Raw genomic sequence first — 18388 nt, 5'->3', positions numbered from 1 at the left:
ATTAATTGAATTGATTTTGGTGTGTGTGTGTGTGTGTGTGTGTGTGTGTGCGTGTGTGTGTGTTTGTTTGTGTGTGTGTGTTGGGGGGGTGTATCCTACTAAGTTATTCTTTTTTTGTGTCCAACATTTTATTCTGATCATTTTTACCATTAATCATCATATAGTTCAACATTTTAGCTCCAGCAGCTCCCATCAGCCACTCAGCCATTTGGATGAGAAAATGCATTTTATTGGATGACAGGGCAGGGCTGTGATCGTGTCAGGTGATGCAGCAGCAGCCACTACTCTCTCTATTATCTTTCTTTGTAGAGAAATCACTGGTCCCTCAACCCGGATGCTGTGCCACAACCATCGATAATTTTCCCCAATGCGCAGCGCTGTAGGTTGAGGAAGGTGCGGTAATATTTCAGTACCCTTGAAGCGGACTCTTGCCGGATCTCCACGCTTCTGACCACCGGGCTCCGCATCCGAGCCTGGAGGGCAGGCAGGATCATAATTTATACTTAAAGTAGGGGAGGGTGAAGCGGCCACATTAAGGCAAACACCTCCCTGCTCCTGGAAGATCGTGACTACTTTCACGCCGTTTTAGCCGTAGTGGAAGGGTGAAAAAGAGGGAGGAAGAAAGAGAAAGGGGAGCAGAGCATCACTACAGAGAGAGAGATGGCGGAGTGCGGGCGAAAGGCGCTGTCTCTCCTGGAAGCGGCCCGCTCCCGGTACGAGAGTCTGCAGATATCCGACGACGTGTTCGGCGAGTCCGGGGATGACAGCAGCGACAATCCCTTCTACAGCACCTCCGGAGACTCCGACTCTGACAACTACATAGGCGAGGTAGGCGAGGAGGACCAGCACCAGCACCACCACCAAAAACGGGGCGGTAAGGAGAGCAGCGGGCAACGCGGGGGAGCAGGAGGTGGCGGCGGCGGGAGCATTGGAGCCGGTCCCCCGGGCTCTCTGTCCCGTAGTCAGGCAGAGGAGGAGGGCTGGACGGAGACTCTGCAGGATGTCACAGTGCCGCCGTTTAAAGAAACATATGGTGAGACGTGAATAAGGTCATTTGTGCTACGGGTAAGAATTGGGCGTGAGAAAGACAAAAATATAGTGTAGTCCACGATCATGTTTTGCAGGTCAGGCAGGCCATTGCTGTGGCTCTGGTGCCAAAACAGAGAACATCACACAAAATCTATTGCTTTGGAACAACGTGTGTGTGTGTGTGTGTGTGTGTGTGTGTGTGTGTGTGTGTGTGTGTTTGTGTCTGCGTGTGTCTGTGTGTGTGTGGGTGTTTGTGTGTGTGTCCTAGTGAGTGATTGACAGAAGATAAGCATGACGCCGCGTCGTTAACTGGTGTGTTAGGTTAATGGCACAAGCTAAGCCTTTGATACTTCACCCCTTGGTGCTGTGGTACACATGCTGTCCTGTGTGTGCATGTGTGCGCGCGTGTACGTGTATTCATGTGGCAAGGTATGGGGAGGGAGACATTCTATTTAATTTGGAGAAACAGCATGATGTCCAGGTTTTACTCACACATACACATTACAAACAGCACGCTGTACTATGCAGAATACATGCATAAATGCACACATGCTGGCCCTTGTCCTCCTGGACCAAATTAATTAACAGTCCTTATAACTTGTATCTTGGTAACACAATTTCCCATTGTGTATGTGTGTGTGTGTGTGTGTGTGTGTGTGTGTGTGTGTGTGTGTGTGTGTGTGTGTGTGTGTGTGTGTGTGTGTGTGTGTGTTTGTGTGTGTGTGTGTGTGTGAATCGTGACAGTTAAACAGGACCATGCACCCAGACTGCTTTGTCTTTCTTTTTATTAGTCTATCCTATCTGTGATAAATGCCCAAAAGTAATATCTTACTCTGTTTACTACCCACTGCTATCCAACATGTAGCTTACTGTACCACGTCCATGCTGTCATTCTTCCTGTCTCTTCAAAGCAGTTTTTTTTTATCCATTTGTCTATCACTAAGTACAGATTGAATCAGGGAGTTGGGTTTGGTTTTATAATGCAGCGCTTTCTGTCAGACTTCATTTGGATTTGTCCTTCTCTCCCATCTCTTCTGCCCCAGCTGAAACAACAGTGATGGGTGGGAATACCCTCCTCTATCTACTGTGACATGTTGTAAATGGTCTTTTTTTATATAGCGCTTTTCTAGTCTTATCAACTACTCAAAGCATGTTTACATAGTATAGGAAGCGTTCACACAGATTCATACACAGAGCTATTTGGGGTTCAGGGTCTTGCCCAAGGTCAATTTGACATGGGATTGCAGAGCCAGGGATCGCATCACCATCCGTCCGGTTGGTAGGCAAGCGCTCTACCACCTGAGCCACAGCCACCGCCAAATCCAGCCACTGTGGTGCCCTTGGAGGTGAACCAACATATAGCTATAGTGGATATGGACCTAGCTGCTCACACATACCAGATGCACACACATTGGAGCCTTCTGTATGAAAACGTATAAAGCAAAAAGTATAAAAGCTAGTCAATAAAGTGCCTAGAAACCACTTGAAATAAAGTAAAACGCATTGGTTGTATGAAAAGAAGATTTGTTTTGCAAGCTACTTTAATGCCAACAGAAAAATGCATTACTTCAGAATTCAAAACAAAAGACCCAATATAATATTGAGATAAAGTCTTAAATTGCTGTGTCTGCTGTTGGTATGGCACCTAAATTTAAGGTCTTGGCATTGGCCTGTCCCAGAAACCAGAATTACTAAGGAGGACACCAAAACAAAACCCAGAACAGCTCCGCTTACTTCTGTCAATGTTTCAGATTTAAAGGGTTTCCAGACATCCCATTTATCTAGCTAACTTCAGTTATCCTGCTTTGTGAGACAGGCCCAGATAAAGAGTGGTCCCTATTTCACTTATCCAAAATAATCTGAACGGAACTGAGCTGAACTTTGGTACCATAATATGTTCTTTGTTGATGTTACAAGATGTTCTGTTCTCCCACATTCAGTTCTGCTCTGTTTGATGTTTCTTGCTCTGTTGACCTTATGTTGGGATGCAGCAGGTGTGTCTGCCTGCTTTGGACAGTCTGGTCTGTTTGTAAAGATATAGTTTAGTGTTTGTTTGCACAACCACAGCCAGTGTGGGTGTGGTCCCTCCATCTTGCGTCAGGGTTGAGATGATTAAGAGCTGCCTGAGTCCTGGATGGAAGCAGGACCGCCAGGGACCATAATCCCGCTTCAGACCTCAAGTGGCCATGAGTGTGCTCTAATTTTATTGTCCCGAACAGTAAAGATTGATTGCATCCCAAGCAAAATCACATCTACATAAATATGTTTCTCCACCAATTTTATTGGCATGGAATGAAAAGCTGCTTACGCCACTTAGTCGGTCCTTGGTATACTCAGTTGAAATATCATCAGTGTTATTTTTTTAACATATGTCTGGATTTCTCTGTCTAACTATCTGCCCCCGTGTCTGGCTGCCTTTTCTCACCTGCCTTCCTGTGTGTCTGCCTGTCCATTTCTCTGTCTGTCTGTGTGTCTTACTGTTAAGCTGTGACAGCGCTGACACAGACACTGGGCTGATGTTACAGCTCCAGTCCTTGGAGACTGTGCCCCCCGTACATAAATCCTCAGCCACCATCAGAAAGCATAGAGTCAGCCTTATACAAACTCTCAAAAACTCCAAGTGTTTTGGGTTTGTCTACAGTTACAAACCTCTTTGGTTTTGAACCAGTAGCAGAAAATTGGAACCACACTGAGTTTTTCTTTGCTTACACAACAATGTGGTTTGCCCAAGGTCGGGTTTAGAGGTGATGATTTGATGATGTGTTATTTTCATGTCAGCAAGAGACTGTTTCCCCTTCAGTGTGAGGAGTTGTACCAAAGGACCAAGCCAAGGATTATGAAGCATACATCCACATCTTAGATTACCCCTTTAACATGATGTTGAAGGGAATTAAAGATCTATTTATTCATTCACTTTGCTAAGCATGTCAGATAGAGTACTGGTAGTCTCCATAGGTCAGTTTATCTGCCTGACCCTCTAGTCTGATGTTGCCTCTTACCATTCCATAGCCATTTGGTGAAAAAAAAAACACAAATTGAAATGGAAATATAGAAGTCTACTGTAAAGTATATGTACCAGCTGTTTGACAAGCACAGATGCATGTCTGACACATACAGGTGTCCAAATATTCACAAAACCAAAAAGAAGAAACTCTAAACAAAAGACAAATTCAATGCTAATACACAGAGACAAAAAATACAAAATGAAATGATAAATAAAATTGACATGGTATATAAAACAAACAAGATGTTATGCATGACACAGGAAAAATGTATCTTATTTCCATAGTAGTCTTTTGGCTTACAGGGAAATTGTATTGTAATGATATTAATAACTAATACTATATAAAGTAAAAAATAATTCAGTCATTACAGGCAATACATGTACTGTACCATAAAATACTGGAGGAATCAGAATAAATGCAAATTAAATAAGTCGTCTTCATCATCTATCATCTAAACACTAGGGGCCAGTTCAAAACACTTAATCTGGATCAAAATGATCCGGATTTGGAAATCCCATTTTTTGCTATTCAGGATCAGGTAGTCCGTCTTACATTTATGCCGTTTTTTCAAAGAAACATTGGACTGGTTTCACCCTGATCCAGATACGCGGTTTTCAAGATGACCAAATATGGATTACCAGTGCTTTAAATGGACAACATATCACAATGTGGGCTACCAGCTACTGTATGTAAAGAACAGAAGCCAACATGGGGTCACTTCAAGTGTTTCTTATTTTGAGACAAAACACAAAAATAACATGAAACATCCACTTCCATTCTCAATTTTTTTTATGACCCCTCATCTGAGCCCCAAGAAATAAAAAACATCTTTAAATAAAAGAAAAGTCCAATAGTTAACATAATAGGAATGTTCAGGGTTTTTCATCTGAGGAAGAGAGAACAGATATTATTTTTGACAGGCTTATGTCTGATGAGATCATTTTTATTTTATTTTTACTTTACAATACTGAATAGCTTAATTGGTAGCCTATGTCTACTTTATCTACTTTATCACTGTTACAACGGATACACAAGTCAAGTGCAAAATATAAATATATTAATATTTATATAAATATATAAATTTATATATAAATATTATAAATAAAAGTATAAACACAAAATTATACAAATGTATTATTTAACCAAGTTTAAAGTTTTACTACATTTTTTTCCTGGAATCCACCTTGAAATCTTACTCCCTGCTGGGATCAGGATAATCCAGTTTTTTGGGATCAAAGTTATCCAAATCCTACTGACAAGTTTTGAACAACACAAACTATAGGTTTGATCCAGATTAAAACTATGATGGGATTCCGTGATCTAATCTGATTTCAGATTCCTTCTTTCCCTTTTGAACCCATTTTTAAGATTTTGATCCAATAACCAAAATCCGATCAATTTACCTTTGAAGAACCGGCCCCAGAATATTTCAGGTGTTTGTCGAGCCATTTTTGATAAGTGGATGCTCTTAAAGCATCATACAGTAGTACTCTCTGTACAATTAAAAAGACAATTAGACTAATATGATCAATTTACATGACTATTAAACACAATTCTGTTTTCAAAATTAATTTCAAAACAAATGTATGTGCTCCTTCTGTAATTCCCGCTAAAAACTGGGCTTTAAGCATGTTGCTTCTACATGAAGGGTTTATCCACCCCGACTACACGGTAATCTCTCATACTCAAATTCACGGCTATAAAAGCTCTGTGAGGCAGTTTGTCCCTCGCTGGTAAAAATACTACAACAGCTGATAATAATGAGAGATTTTACTTCTGTCTAGAGTTGCAACATAGGTGGAGCTTTGTAACATGTAATGTGGGAAATTGATATTTCAAAGTCTTGTAGAGAAACATTACTTATAGTCTGAAAGAAGAATTATGCAAATGCTTGATCCAGTTTTATCAGCGTGATGTAGGCTGGACTGTAGATGAGCTGGCAGGGATGTATAAAGAAGGTCTATGGAGGAAATAGATTGAAACGATCCTATCCATAAAAATTACAAGTTCTTCCTCTGGTTGTATTTATGGTTTACTCATGAGATGAGATGAGGTGAGTCATTTTGCCTCCATGGAACTTACATCTGAATGTCTGATGTTTTGAGTGAGTGTCTCGCTCGTGGAAGGTTGTGCTGGATTTTACATTTCAGCTTTCACGTCTAATGGAATTTCAAATGAGTACATGTCGAGCCAAGCCTGGCTACTTCTGCTGTCTTGGCTGCATGCATCAGCTTTGTAGGCGTGCTTCTACTCTACTCTTTTTTTCCCTCTCGTCGTCCTCTACATGATGCTTAAATAGTGTACCATTTAGATTTAGCCCAGTACATGTTATATTTAACTCAACATTAAAAGACTGAAGCATGAGTCTATCATTACTGTGATTGCAGCTACTCAGGAGTGGAAAAAAGGATAGAAAAAGAGAGTGAAAACCTTGTTCAGAGATAATGAGATTGTGGTTTTCAATTTAACCTAAAGTTGTTCTGCTCAACGTCCAAATTCCCTCTCACAGATCCAGCGATCTTAGAGAAAATTTCTAATTTACCAGAGCAAACACATCGAGCCAGTCACTGCATTGTGCATTGATTGTTTGGTTCCAATGCACCACCTAAAGGCTTGGAGACATAAATTGGAGATACATTTCACTTTCCTCTCAGTAAAATTATAAATTAAAAATATACAGTATAAATTGGGAAAATACCTGTATAGGAAAGGAAGAAAAGTTTCAAATTTTTTTGCTTGCAAGTAATATTATTTCCTGTTTATAAATTTAAGCTAAATTAAAGAAAATAAAAAAATGTGTGTGTGTCTATGTGTGTTTTCAAATTAGCAGGTGTAGGATGATCCATTATTTGGTTTCATAAAAACAATCAAACCTTGCTATTTAAACAACCCCATCTCTTATCAGCTGATGCTTTACTGACTGATTGCAGACACCTTTTGTCCATGGCTCCCTCCCTGACTATAAAAATATGATTTTGACTCTTTGCCTGCCGTAACACTAAACCAAGGAGACACTGAAACCTTCGGCAAGTGTTGAAATGCCACACATGGACACAGTGTGGTGGCTGTCATGTTGTGTAAATGATCTAACTGCTGCCCTGGGCTTGTGACATTCATACTGAAGACTTCTGTGGCTGCTTTATGAAAAAAATACAGCTTTTCTCCTCCTTTAATACACTTTAAGGCTACCTTAATTAATGGATGTTCTCTCTGTTACTTTGTCCTCTCTTCTTATGCCATTGGAGTTTATGTAAGCAAGTTCTGGTAAGTATGCATCCCACACAGCCTTGACAGTGACAGCTCAACAAAACCAAATATTTTGGTGTCTTCCAGTGTCAAAAGAGAAACCTTTCATTCAATCAGTCAAATTGTAGGCATGGTGCCAACGTTTAAAAACTGGGATTAAGTGACAGTTGTGTCTGTGAATTCGCCCATATGGGACTCCCCATCTGTCAATCTGTCTGTTTTCCTCTGTCATAATCTTTTTTTGCCTTCCCGTCCTGATGCAGGCCCTGCTCAGAAAATGCCGGTCACAGCCACAGCTTTGGACTTCTTCCAGCTCTTCGTCCCAGACAATTGCATCCAAAACATGGTCACCCAGACTAACATGTATGCCAAGAAGTTCCAGGAACGCTTCGGCTCAGACGAAGGCTGGTGTCCTGTCACAGCCCAGGAGATGAAGGCCTTCCTGGGCTTTGTCACCTCCACCAGTGTGCACCGCTGTGAGTCAGTGCTCAGCATCTGGAGCTCAGGCTTCTTCAGCAACCGAAGCATCGCCTTGAAGATGAGCCAGGCGCGCTTCGAAAAGATCCTCAAGTATTTCCATATTGTGGCTTTCCGGCCGTCACAGGGAAGCAACCAGGGCCTGTACAAGATCCAGCCTTTCCTGGACTCGCTGCAGCATTCGTTCAGCTACACCTTCAGACCTTCACAGACACAGGTGTGTGCACTCTCCTGCAGGCTTGGGTCTTCCTAAAGCATCTTATATGTATTTGGAAATATATGAGCCACATTCTGCATACTGTATTTATACATATCTTATTCTCATACTGAGTCACCATTCACTGAGACACTGATTATACTTTTTATAATCATACTAGTCTAGGGCTATTTTTATTATTTTATCATTTATTAGATACCCAGAACTTAACTGTCTTTTAGTGTTCCTCATTATTTAGCAGCACAGTTGACATCAAGCAGATACAGATCTCACAATTAAAAATGAGTTGGTAAACAGTAGACTAAATGTTTAGAGATTTTAAGTTTATAGGTAAGCAGTTTGTTGAATTACTACTTTCTGCTTAGCAGTGTAGGTACTCTTTCACTTTAAGGTATATTTATTCACTTTTAATACAGTAGCTAAGGAGTTTGCCATTAACCTTGTAAAATAAAAAAATGTAAAGGAAATATACTCTTTAAGCAGGCTGACTAAATAGTTCCTTAGTTTGAAAACTGTAGAAAAATATCTACAGTATCATACAAGTATTTGGGTAAGGCGGTCGTTTCTGATAGCCTTCCCCTCCACAGGACTCACTTCAACTTGCATGTGCACTGTTTGCATTAGAGCTACACTTATGCAACTGGGGCAGTGGAGCGCCACGCTTGCTACTCTATTTTGGGTGGGCTGGAGTTTATTCAACTCTTACTTTACTTTCTTCTCTAGCACTAATGTTTCTAAAGGGGCAGGGAACCCGAATGAAGTAGCATCTGTTAAATAAAATAAGCACTTAACTATAGTATTATTATGTTCTTGTTATACCTTATTAGTGTAAGAAAATAAAACCAAAAATGAGTTCTTTTTAAGCAAAGAGAGATAGAGGCAATTGCTTTTTTTTAATCTGATAAAAATCTGATTAAAGTAAGAGTGTTTTATTAAATGTTTTACTTACTACTGTTGCTCCCACTTCATTCAAGGGCTTTTCTCATACAGCTACATTTTCTTCCTTAATAACAAAACAAACAAAAATGATGTTCTGGATCTGGTTAAGAGGGGGGCCACCGGGTTGGCTAATCATATTCCAGTGGGATATGATGCCACCCTGCCACCCTCTTAAAAATTAATGAATTTCAGGGAAGTATTGATTAAACGGCTTTTCCTTGCCATATAAGTGCTATAGCATCATCTTCATTGTGAAAGATGATGTCAGTGCTGTGATGCATTTGGGAATACCGGCTCTTAACCCTTCTTAACCTTCATATCACATCCACATTCATTCAGCTTTGCAATTGTACCATCAAAATAGTTTAAATGTAAATGCTGATGATGAGTTTATTTCATTGTGAAGTAATGTAAGTAAGGGGTTGACATTGGTGCTATCTGTCATCAAAAAAACAGACTAAACTGAAACACTATGGGCAGACCGGCTGTCAGACAGCATGAGTGTGCGCTGTTAGCAGTAGCGGGGTACATGTGTATCTAGGCCAGTTTGTTTTATCTGTTGATTTTCTGTGCCAAGGGCAGAGAGTGTGCCCAGATAGTGTGAGTGGCACAGACTGAAACTGTTGCTCCATAGAGAATGGAAAAGTAATCAGACCATTTAAAATGGCTGATACAGAAGGAAGGACAGAAGTCGATTTACTTATTTGAGTTTAAATTTATCAGTTCTGTTCTCAAGAAATCAATTAATCTTTTGGTTTATAAAATGTCAGGAAAAATGGCCATTGCAATTTCCAAAACCATGAGTTGAAGTTGAAGTATTTAGTACCAACAGCAAATACTATTATCACTATTATGACTTTTTTACTTGTCAAAATAATTGTATTAATTTCTGCAGCTCTGTAACCGTAACTGTAATCAACAAATAAGTTCAGTTATAATTTTTAATTGACAAAAAAATGAACAAAGGAGAGAACTCTCGTCAACATTTTTGTTCAAATGCTGGATATTTCTCTACTTGTGAGTCTGTGTGACCTGGATTCAGCCGCCACTTTGCATTATTCATTGTGTGTGTGTGTGTGTGTGTGTGTGTGTTTGCGCGTGTGCATGCGCGTGTGTGCGCACGCACACGAGTATGAACGCTAACGTGTGACTAACATAGTCGTTGCTGAATATTAGCATGTTATGTCAGCTCCATTTGACAGCGATGCTTCACATTTTCTGTGTCATTCTGGCAGTTTTACAGTTGCTGAGATGATCTGTTGACACTGCTTTGCATTGATTTGCAAGTGTAAAATCTTTGAGAGCATTTGTCGCTGCCTTCAAAGAACATTGACTGCAAGACAGCAAACAAGTGGATATATTGATTTTCCTCCTTTGTCCAATACATGATTAGGGACACCCATGCAAATGATTTACTTGAAGCATCAATGTGCAAATGTGACTGTGTTTATGTGGCAGGTACAGGATGAGATAAAAAGGCCATTGTGGTTCAGGTGATGTCATCTATCAGAGCCTAAATAGCCTCATTCATTTTCCGTAACTCTATATTTAACTTGGAAAGTACTTGTTGCCTTATGTCCCTGAGCAGGAGAGAGCTGTTGAACACTGCTCACTTCAGCTTTAGTCAAATGATGATGGAGAAGAGATGGGGAAGACACCGGAGGAAGGGAGAGCTGAGAGACATTTGAAAAGCAAATATTTGTTGTGTGGTTAAAAGCGTCTCTACGAAATATTTGGCCAAGATTTATGTGTATCACGCTTGTGTAATTGTCCAAGAAAGGGTTAGATAATGTTTGTTTTGTGTAGTTTTTAATTTGTGAATGGGTGCCAGTTTTTTACTTTAATCCCCATTGAGAAATTCATTCTCAGTTTCTGATCTGACCCATCCTGACTATTTAGTGAGTTCACCCTACTTATTAAACATAACTAAATGTTTTTCTTCATTTATGTTCATTGATTTAATTAATGACCACAACAGAAAGTGGCTGCAGTGGCTTCTTTGGGATCAACAGTCCAGATCATATAGATATTTTACTATCATGGGAAAAAAAATAAAGCAGTTTTTTACATTTGAGGAGTTGGAACAAATTCTTTTTTGTAATCGTTGCTTCAATTACAATTACTTTATTCTCTAAATTGTTGCAGATTGATTTTCTCACCTTCAAATAATAGATTGTAGAATAGTCATTTAGGTTTTACTCTGGAGTGCTTGTTTTAAAGACGGAGAAAGATTTAACAACGTGTTTCTATTATATTTTTGTTTTTTACCACCGTGTTTACATTTTTGTTTAAAATCAATTTGAACCATGTTTTGCAATACGCTAATCTATTGTTATGTGACACATGGAGTTTGCAAAATTATTTTTTTCTTTATTTTACCACTTTGGAAAAAGTTGCAGTCATGCCTATTTAATAAAAATGTTGGTTTGGTCTTCACTTTGTTTATATTGTTTTTTAGTTGTTATAGATAGAAAGATGTAGACAGACAGACAAACTGAAAAAACTAAAAAATACTAAAGGGGATAATGTATAAATTAGTGCTGTCAGTTAAACAAGTTATTAACAGCGTTAACGCAAATCCGAAATGGAAGCAAAAGAGATTCTGGATGGAAAGTTTACTTTTTAAAAGTTAAAGACCAAAGTGATCTGTGTGTTTTGTCATGGTGAACTGAGCTATCATCACAGCACGTCCAGTCTGAAATACCACTTGATGGCCAAGCACACAGCTGATGAGAATTCCCCGCCCCCTCGTCAAAGTACTTTTCACCCTTTCATTGACGGACAGTGTTACACTGTTTGAAAGATACAGTAATTTGCTCCAATTGTGAATGACTGCTCCAAGTGAGAATGTTACGTGTGAAATTGAACACTACAGTAGACTATGTGCCAATGTTGTTTTCAATAAAAAAAAAACATTTTCTCAAGAAAGCTGATTCACTTTTCCATATTTATAAGAGCATAAAATTGAGAAATAATAATGGGACAAAAAGAAATCAAGCGACATTTAGAATAGATAAAAATGTACAATTAATTGTGATTAATTGCTGGTTAACTATGACATTAATGCAATTATCCATCCATCCATCCATCTATTAATTGCGATTAAATATTTTAATCGTTTGACAGCACTAGTATAAATGCAAAAGTGAAGGACAAAGCAGCACAAGAAACAAAACTTTCTTCTGATGGGTTTTGAGACAGATCTGCACCGTTGAGAGCGTGTTCCTGCTGAGAATAGTGTTTTCTCTCTCTACAGTATCACACTCAAACACATACAAGACTTGTGACAATCTCCAATTGGCTGCCTTCTCTCTCCAACCCTTTGTTGTAATGTTACGGCACACACAACCTCGCTACTATGCCTCACACAAAACCAGTTTGTGTAAATTGTTCTGAATTCTTTATTTTACAGAATTCTGAATTTGTATCTCAATTTTAAAGGCCGGTTATTCTTTTCCAGGAACACATTGTGTACTTGACTCGTGACACGGTTATGTAAAAATCCACCAAGACAAACTCATGTGACCAGTAACCTTGCCTTTGTGTTTCTAGGTGCTTCATGAGCCATTGATAGACGAAGATCCGGTGTTCATTACCACCTGTACAGAAAGAGAGCTGAGGAAGAGGAAGAAGAGGAAGTTCAGTCTCTGGGTTCGACAGTGTACCTCCACCGGATTCATCTGTCAGGTAGCAGCAAACAATACTCATATACAGTGTACTCGGCAATCAGAATAGTTTAATGTGCTCATATTTTGCTTTTTTCCCTATCCTTTATCGTGTTGTACATGTTTTTTGTGCACGGGAAAGTAAAAAAAAAAAAATGCCCACCCCAAAGGGACTTACCATCTCCAACCGAAAACACTGTTCACGAACAGTTCCAAACAGCTCTATTGTAGTCCAGCCTTCACTTCCGTGACAAATGTGCCTCATTTTGTAACACACGTTGCCATGCTCGCCTAGCTGCTAGCGTGGCTCGCCCTCATACTCTACTTCTTAATGGCTAGTAGTCATTACCTAGGTACTGCACATGTGAGTCCCAACAAAGATTGAACAGAAGTGAGATTGCTCACTCTGTAGTTCTATAGCAAAGTGCAGTACAACAAAAAATATGGTGTTTTTAAAAATTAAAACATGTAAACTTATTCAGGGAAAACCTACACAATTACTAGCCTGAAAATTAGCCTAATATGAACACTTTAAAGTCTTTTAAGGTTTTTCTTTTGATGTTTGGATTTGAGAAGCTACTGGCTCAGGATTCGATCTGTGTTGTCACATCTCATGCAGGCAGGGCTGCTCTGCTGCTCACTAACAACCTTGCCCTTACTGCAACCTTCCACTCCTACGCCGGTTTATTATGTAACATCACCATTTAACTGAGGCCATGGACTGCAGGAGGACTGGCATACCTGACAAACCCGTACCATTACAGAGGACGGTGGAGAAAACAATACAACCCACAGCTGCAAGAGTTTACAATTCTTATTCTGTATTGTTAAATTGGTGACAAGGAGTGGAGGCATCCTCCTTACTGCTACCCAGTATTTGTGACACAGAATGTCCAGCCAAACTGTAAGTGGAAGCAGCAATGTTTTCCCCGGGATGCAGGTTGTTAAAGCAATTTTTATCACTATATAAATCTTGTGCATGACTCACACACATGCGGGCGCAGACACACAAACGTTCGTCCTGCTATATTGAAGATAAATTACATTGACATAATGCATTTATCTCAAGTGGTGTCTACCTCTGCAGCTAGACTTTTTTGACAAATACTCCTGTTTTTTTTACTTCATGTTTGAGGTATCTCGCTAAGATTTCTACCTCTAACCCAATAGAATGGAATTGAAAGTATTGAAGGTCATAGATATAAAACGTTTATACATAAAAAAATGAACATGTCTTTCCAGAAACAGTGTACCTAGTGTTTCTCAGAGTGGTCACATCACTGTTTTCAGCGGGACTGTTTCTTTGGTTGAACATAATTCCAGTTCCAAGTGAGAACATATATTTTTGGGTCAACCACCCCTTTCATAATCATAACTAGTTTTTACATCATTTTGTAGATGGCTACCCCTGACCTTGAAGGCCAAGTTCACATTTTTATGTCTGTAAAGTAATGGGGGGAAAAATACACAGTTGTTTGTCTGGGCAAAAAACAGTACGTTTAAAAGTGTATCTGAAGCTATTATGAGGTTTCAGCAGTGTTGAGTTAGTCAATGCAAGTGGTTATCTTTTAGAGTCTTTCTATAACAGAAATCCCTGTTTCAGTTTCTATGTGGAATGAGATTTTTGTACTTGAAGGGTTGTAACTTTAAACAGTTTAATCTTATCTAGTCTAGTGTCCGACTGCTGAAGCCTAATTTTAACTAAAGGTTTAAGTTTAAGCGGAATGAGGACTGTGGATTGTGTCCTGCATCAGGTGTATTGGAGGCGCAACGGGAAGGATCTTTTAATCTTTCATTTTTTAACAGTAACACCCATTTCAGTCCAGTACAGTATACAGTATGATACTGGCATATGACAGAAATAGAATAAACAAAGAATGCCAATAAAGCATGCTATATATTATTTTTTTACAGGTTTGAGAATGACAAACTTAACTAGGCTTTTAGAGAAATTGGGAAGGGAATACAGCAAAATAAAAGTACAACATTGTAAAAAAAAAAAAGAAAAAAAGAAGACATTTTTAACTGCAGAGAACCATAAATAGATGGTTCTGCAGTATGCTGCAGGGGAAATATTTCCATCTTTATCCTGGATGTACAGAAGAGAGGACCAACAACCAACAGATTTTTAATTTGCCTTTTTTCTGCTTTTGTTGTCATTTGTTTATATTGAATACATTTATTAAAATTCTGTTCTTGTAATCCCAACTCTCCGGTGTAAAACGAGTTGTGTGTAAGAAGCATCGCATACTCTATCATTTAAAAGCTATATCTCATCCATTTAACAAATAAGCATTAGCATTGACACTGACTGTGGCCATTTGGCAGTCGCTCAGTCTTTACCAGTCTGCTGATGTGTGTCTGCACTGAGATCTTCTCTCTTTAAATGAATTGTGTTGAGGGAGAGAGAAAAAAAATCTAAGAAATAAAACAAGTTAATGGAGTGAATCAATGAGATTCCATTAGCCAGTGCACTACACAGGGATACACAAACACACAGATGCATGGACTGACCACTTAGCGTAATAGCTAAAGGCCTGCCATAGATGCTGGCTGATCAGGCTAATGCCGTTCAGCTCGTGAACAACAGCAGGAATATAAGTGCAAGAAGGACAGTGGGCTATTTCTTTGGAGGCTTCTTCATATTTCTTTTGAGACTTGAATCTTTAAGGGCATTGTGTACCACTGTGTTGAGCTAAGAAGCACGACTCAGTCCACCTTGATCCAGAGCACCATATCTCAACAACAACTGGCCAGATTGTCATGAAATATTCATATTCACAGTCCCAGTGGGCACTCCTAAAACATTCCTGCCAATTGGAGATTACAGATACTCTGTGACATTTTCAAAGGTTTGGGCCTAAATTAAAATTTAAAAAAACTTATTTGGCAGATTGCAATGAAATCTACTCAGCACATGTATTTTCTCCAGAGGATGACTTCTTTTCATTTTTAACACTTTATGAGCTTTCTTCTTGCACGAACATAAGGCCCAAATGTGATTTTTACTATATTTATGAAGGGCCATTTTATTCCTTTAATGAGAGCATTAAGAATAGAGAGATGACAGGAAAAGAGGGGAAAGAAAGAAAGGGGGAATGTCATGCATCAAAGGTCCCTTTCTGAATTTAACCAGGGCTGTTGCAGCTTATGGTCACTGCTGGTATATTTTAAGATGGCATATTTCCCATAGGGGGATTCACCAGAGGCCTCACAATACAATCTCATCGCAATGCTTATGTCACAATACGATAATATTATGTATTGCAAGATTTTGCAATATAGTGCAATTAATTACCTTTTTTCCAACTTCAAATTTTTCTCAATTTCAAATTTCTAAAAAGATACATTTCTCCGTTTGTTCATGTCACTTTAATTTTATTGCTACAAAAGGTGTCAAGCAGACAAACTGAATAACACATATATAATAAAAGATCAATACTTGGAGGTCTGTGTATCAATACAGTATTGCCACGGAAATATCGGGATATATACTGTACTGATCTTTTCTCCCACCTCTAATTTCCCATAAATGTTATTGGTATATTACTATGAAATCTCCCAAACATATGGATGTTGATTTCAGCAACTACAGCATATGGCCTTTTCTCTTGAGCCACCTAATGAAAAACATGTAGCCTCAACTGGTAAAACCTTAAGAAAAATTACATTTTCAACTTGCTGTTCCATTACAAAATGTTGTCAATTTGAATTGTAGCCTTGTAAAGAGTTAAGACTTATATAGTAGCTGCAGGATTTTCTAACCTAGAGGACAATAAAGTGGTGCTTAAACGTGACACAGTTAGCTGGTTCTTTACCTGTTTTATATATTTGTCTTGTGTCTTTCTGCCCATGCTGCAGATCTCAGTCCATCTGAAGGAGGGCACCGACGCTCTGGCCACCTTGAAGAACAAACCTCAGCTCCATAGTCTTGTGGCCAAGCAGCTCTGCCAAAACATCTCCGGCAAGAACAGCATCATCTTCACTGGGCCGTCCATCACAAGCCTAAGCCTCTTCACTGAATTCAGCAAACAAGGTACACAAACAACTTGCAACAGCGGATATACTATCTATTGCAATAGTCTGTCTCTCTCATGCTACCTATAACACAGTAAATAAAAACTTATCCTTTTCTGTCTTCCTGCTTCTCCTCTGTCATCTCTCGTGCTCTTCCTTTTCTGCTACAGACTTTAGTCTCTTTCCTCATCTCATCTTCCTTCCTTTTTGCATTTTTCATTTGTTTTTAGTCATGTTGTAACAAATGCGTCTTCAGGTTTAACAGCACAGAAAGGTAGACAGTCTGTTGCATTTCACCTTCAAATAAGACTTGGCAGCACTACAGTATGCAGCTACAATGACTCATTTTATTTTCTTCATCTGTCCCTACACCCCAAGTGAAACCATTACAGCCACATAGGGAATATGTAACCCACAAGCCTCTGTCATATAGACTGTTTGTACTCATGTAAGTCCTACTTGTTTCTAAAACAATATAGAAATGTCTCAAAGAAAAAAGCTTGATGTTGCAAAGAATGGCTATGTTGTCTACATGTATTTTTAAAAACAACATTTGCCACTGGTGTGAAATATCTGCCTGCCACACATCAATGTCTTGAGATTGCTGTAGAATCAAGTGTGATTGTATACTAATGCACAAAGTTGCCTTGTACTGTCAGGTTTCCAAATATTTACATTCATGACTGGAAGATTGCACTGGAATGAAGTGGAATTACATCCCAATTTGTTTTCTTCTGCACTTTAATGACTAAATAGATACTTAGTTAGTTAGTTAAGATGGATGTTTCTTTTCTGTTCAACCAACATCGACCATAACAGCCCCGGGATGCACTGCAATAGATAGTTAATTTTCTTCTCACGTGCACAATTCATCATGGAGGATTCAGCGGGGAGTGATTAGTCTTGTCACAGCTCAAGAAATCAATAGGTAAAGTGAACACTTTGGTGGACACTTAAAAGAAACACCACTTTCTGTAACACCTGACAACTAGAACTTCTGAATCCAAACAAGCTACTGTTAATAGCTTACATTCTATATATTGGGTATTTTATCAGAAGATGTTGCCAAAGATCTGCAGAAAATAGTTTTGGAGGAAATTGCTTATGCTGATCATCTGTTTTTGAAGCAGATTTTCACAGAGCTCTGATTCTCATGCTCATTATACCAAAGGCATAATTTATTATGAAAGCAGAAACCTGTTGTTATTATAGTGAGTCACATTTGAAAACTATTTTCTGACCTTCTTTCTTCTTTTATAATAATAGCAACTGTGAAACAATGTCATCCTGCCATAAAAAGCTAAAAACGAGCAAATCAGTGAAGGCAGAGAACAAATATTCTGCAAAACGGATCAGGCCCCTTTGACGATATCATCAGCACGACATGGAAATTGAAAGGTTTTTACATTACCGTAATCACAAATGCTCTTTCACAAAATAATAACAGAAGAGCAATTTTAAATCCAGCCAGGCAGAGCCACAGTATGCTAAGTAAAGAAAAAATCAAGTCCGGAGATAAAAATCAATATTTTCTCATCCTAATTGGGTAACTCTGCCATGAGGCATCCAGCCGGAAAAGCTCAGTTCTGAGCTTGTGAAGTTATTGTCAGGAACTTTTCTTTCCAAAATATCATGCTGGATTAATTAGCAGAGTTAATTACCTCTGCAGCACTTACTGTGAACACACACACACACACACACACACACACACGTGTACTGTACTACACAGTTAGAAGTAATGATCCACATGATTGTTTCACTGTTGCTCATCCATGTAAAGGAAATGGGGGGGG

General features: G+C 39.0%; 1 protein-coding gene across 1 annotated transcript in view; it reads left to right on the top strand.

Moving 5' to 3' along the window:
• Positions 1-237: 237 nt before the first annotated feature.
• pgbd5 (piggyBac transposable element derived 5) overlaps positions 238-18388 on the top strand; it is a 21559-nt gene continuing 3408 nt past the window's right edge. Inside the window, exons 1-4 of the mRNA XM_034898401.1 lie at positions 238-1033; positions 7544-7974; positions 12466-12600; positions 16440-16614. Coding sequence (XP_034754292.1) covers positions 661-1033; positions 7544-7974; positions 12466-12600; positions 16440-16614 — 1114 coding nt within the window. The 5' untranslated portion in view covers positions 238-660. The remainder of the gene's footprint in view (positions 1034-7543; positions 7975-12465; positions 12601-16439; positions 16615-18388) is intronic.

This window comes from Etheostoma cragini, chromosome 17 (genome assembly GCF_013103735.1).
Source record: "Etheostoma cragini isolate CJK2018 chromosome 17, CSU_Ecrag_1.0, whole genome shotgun sequence".
NCBI lineage: Eukaryota > Metazoa > Chordata > Actinopteri > Perciformes > Percidae > Etheostoma > Etheostoma cragini.
The sequence above is the reverse complement of the archived record's forward strand: the minus strand, read 5'-3'. Positions and strand labels throughout refer to the sequence as shown.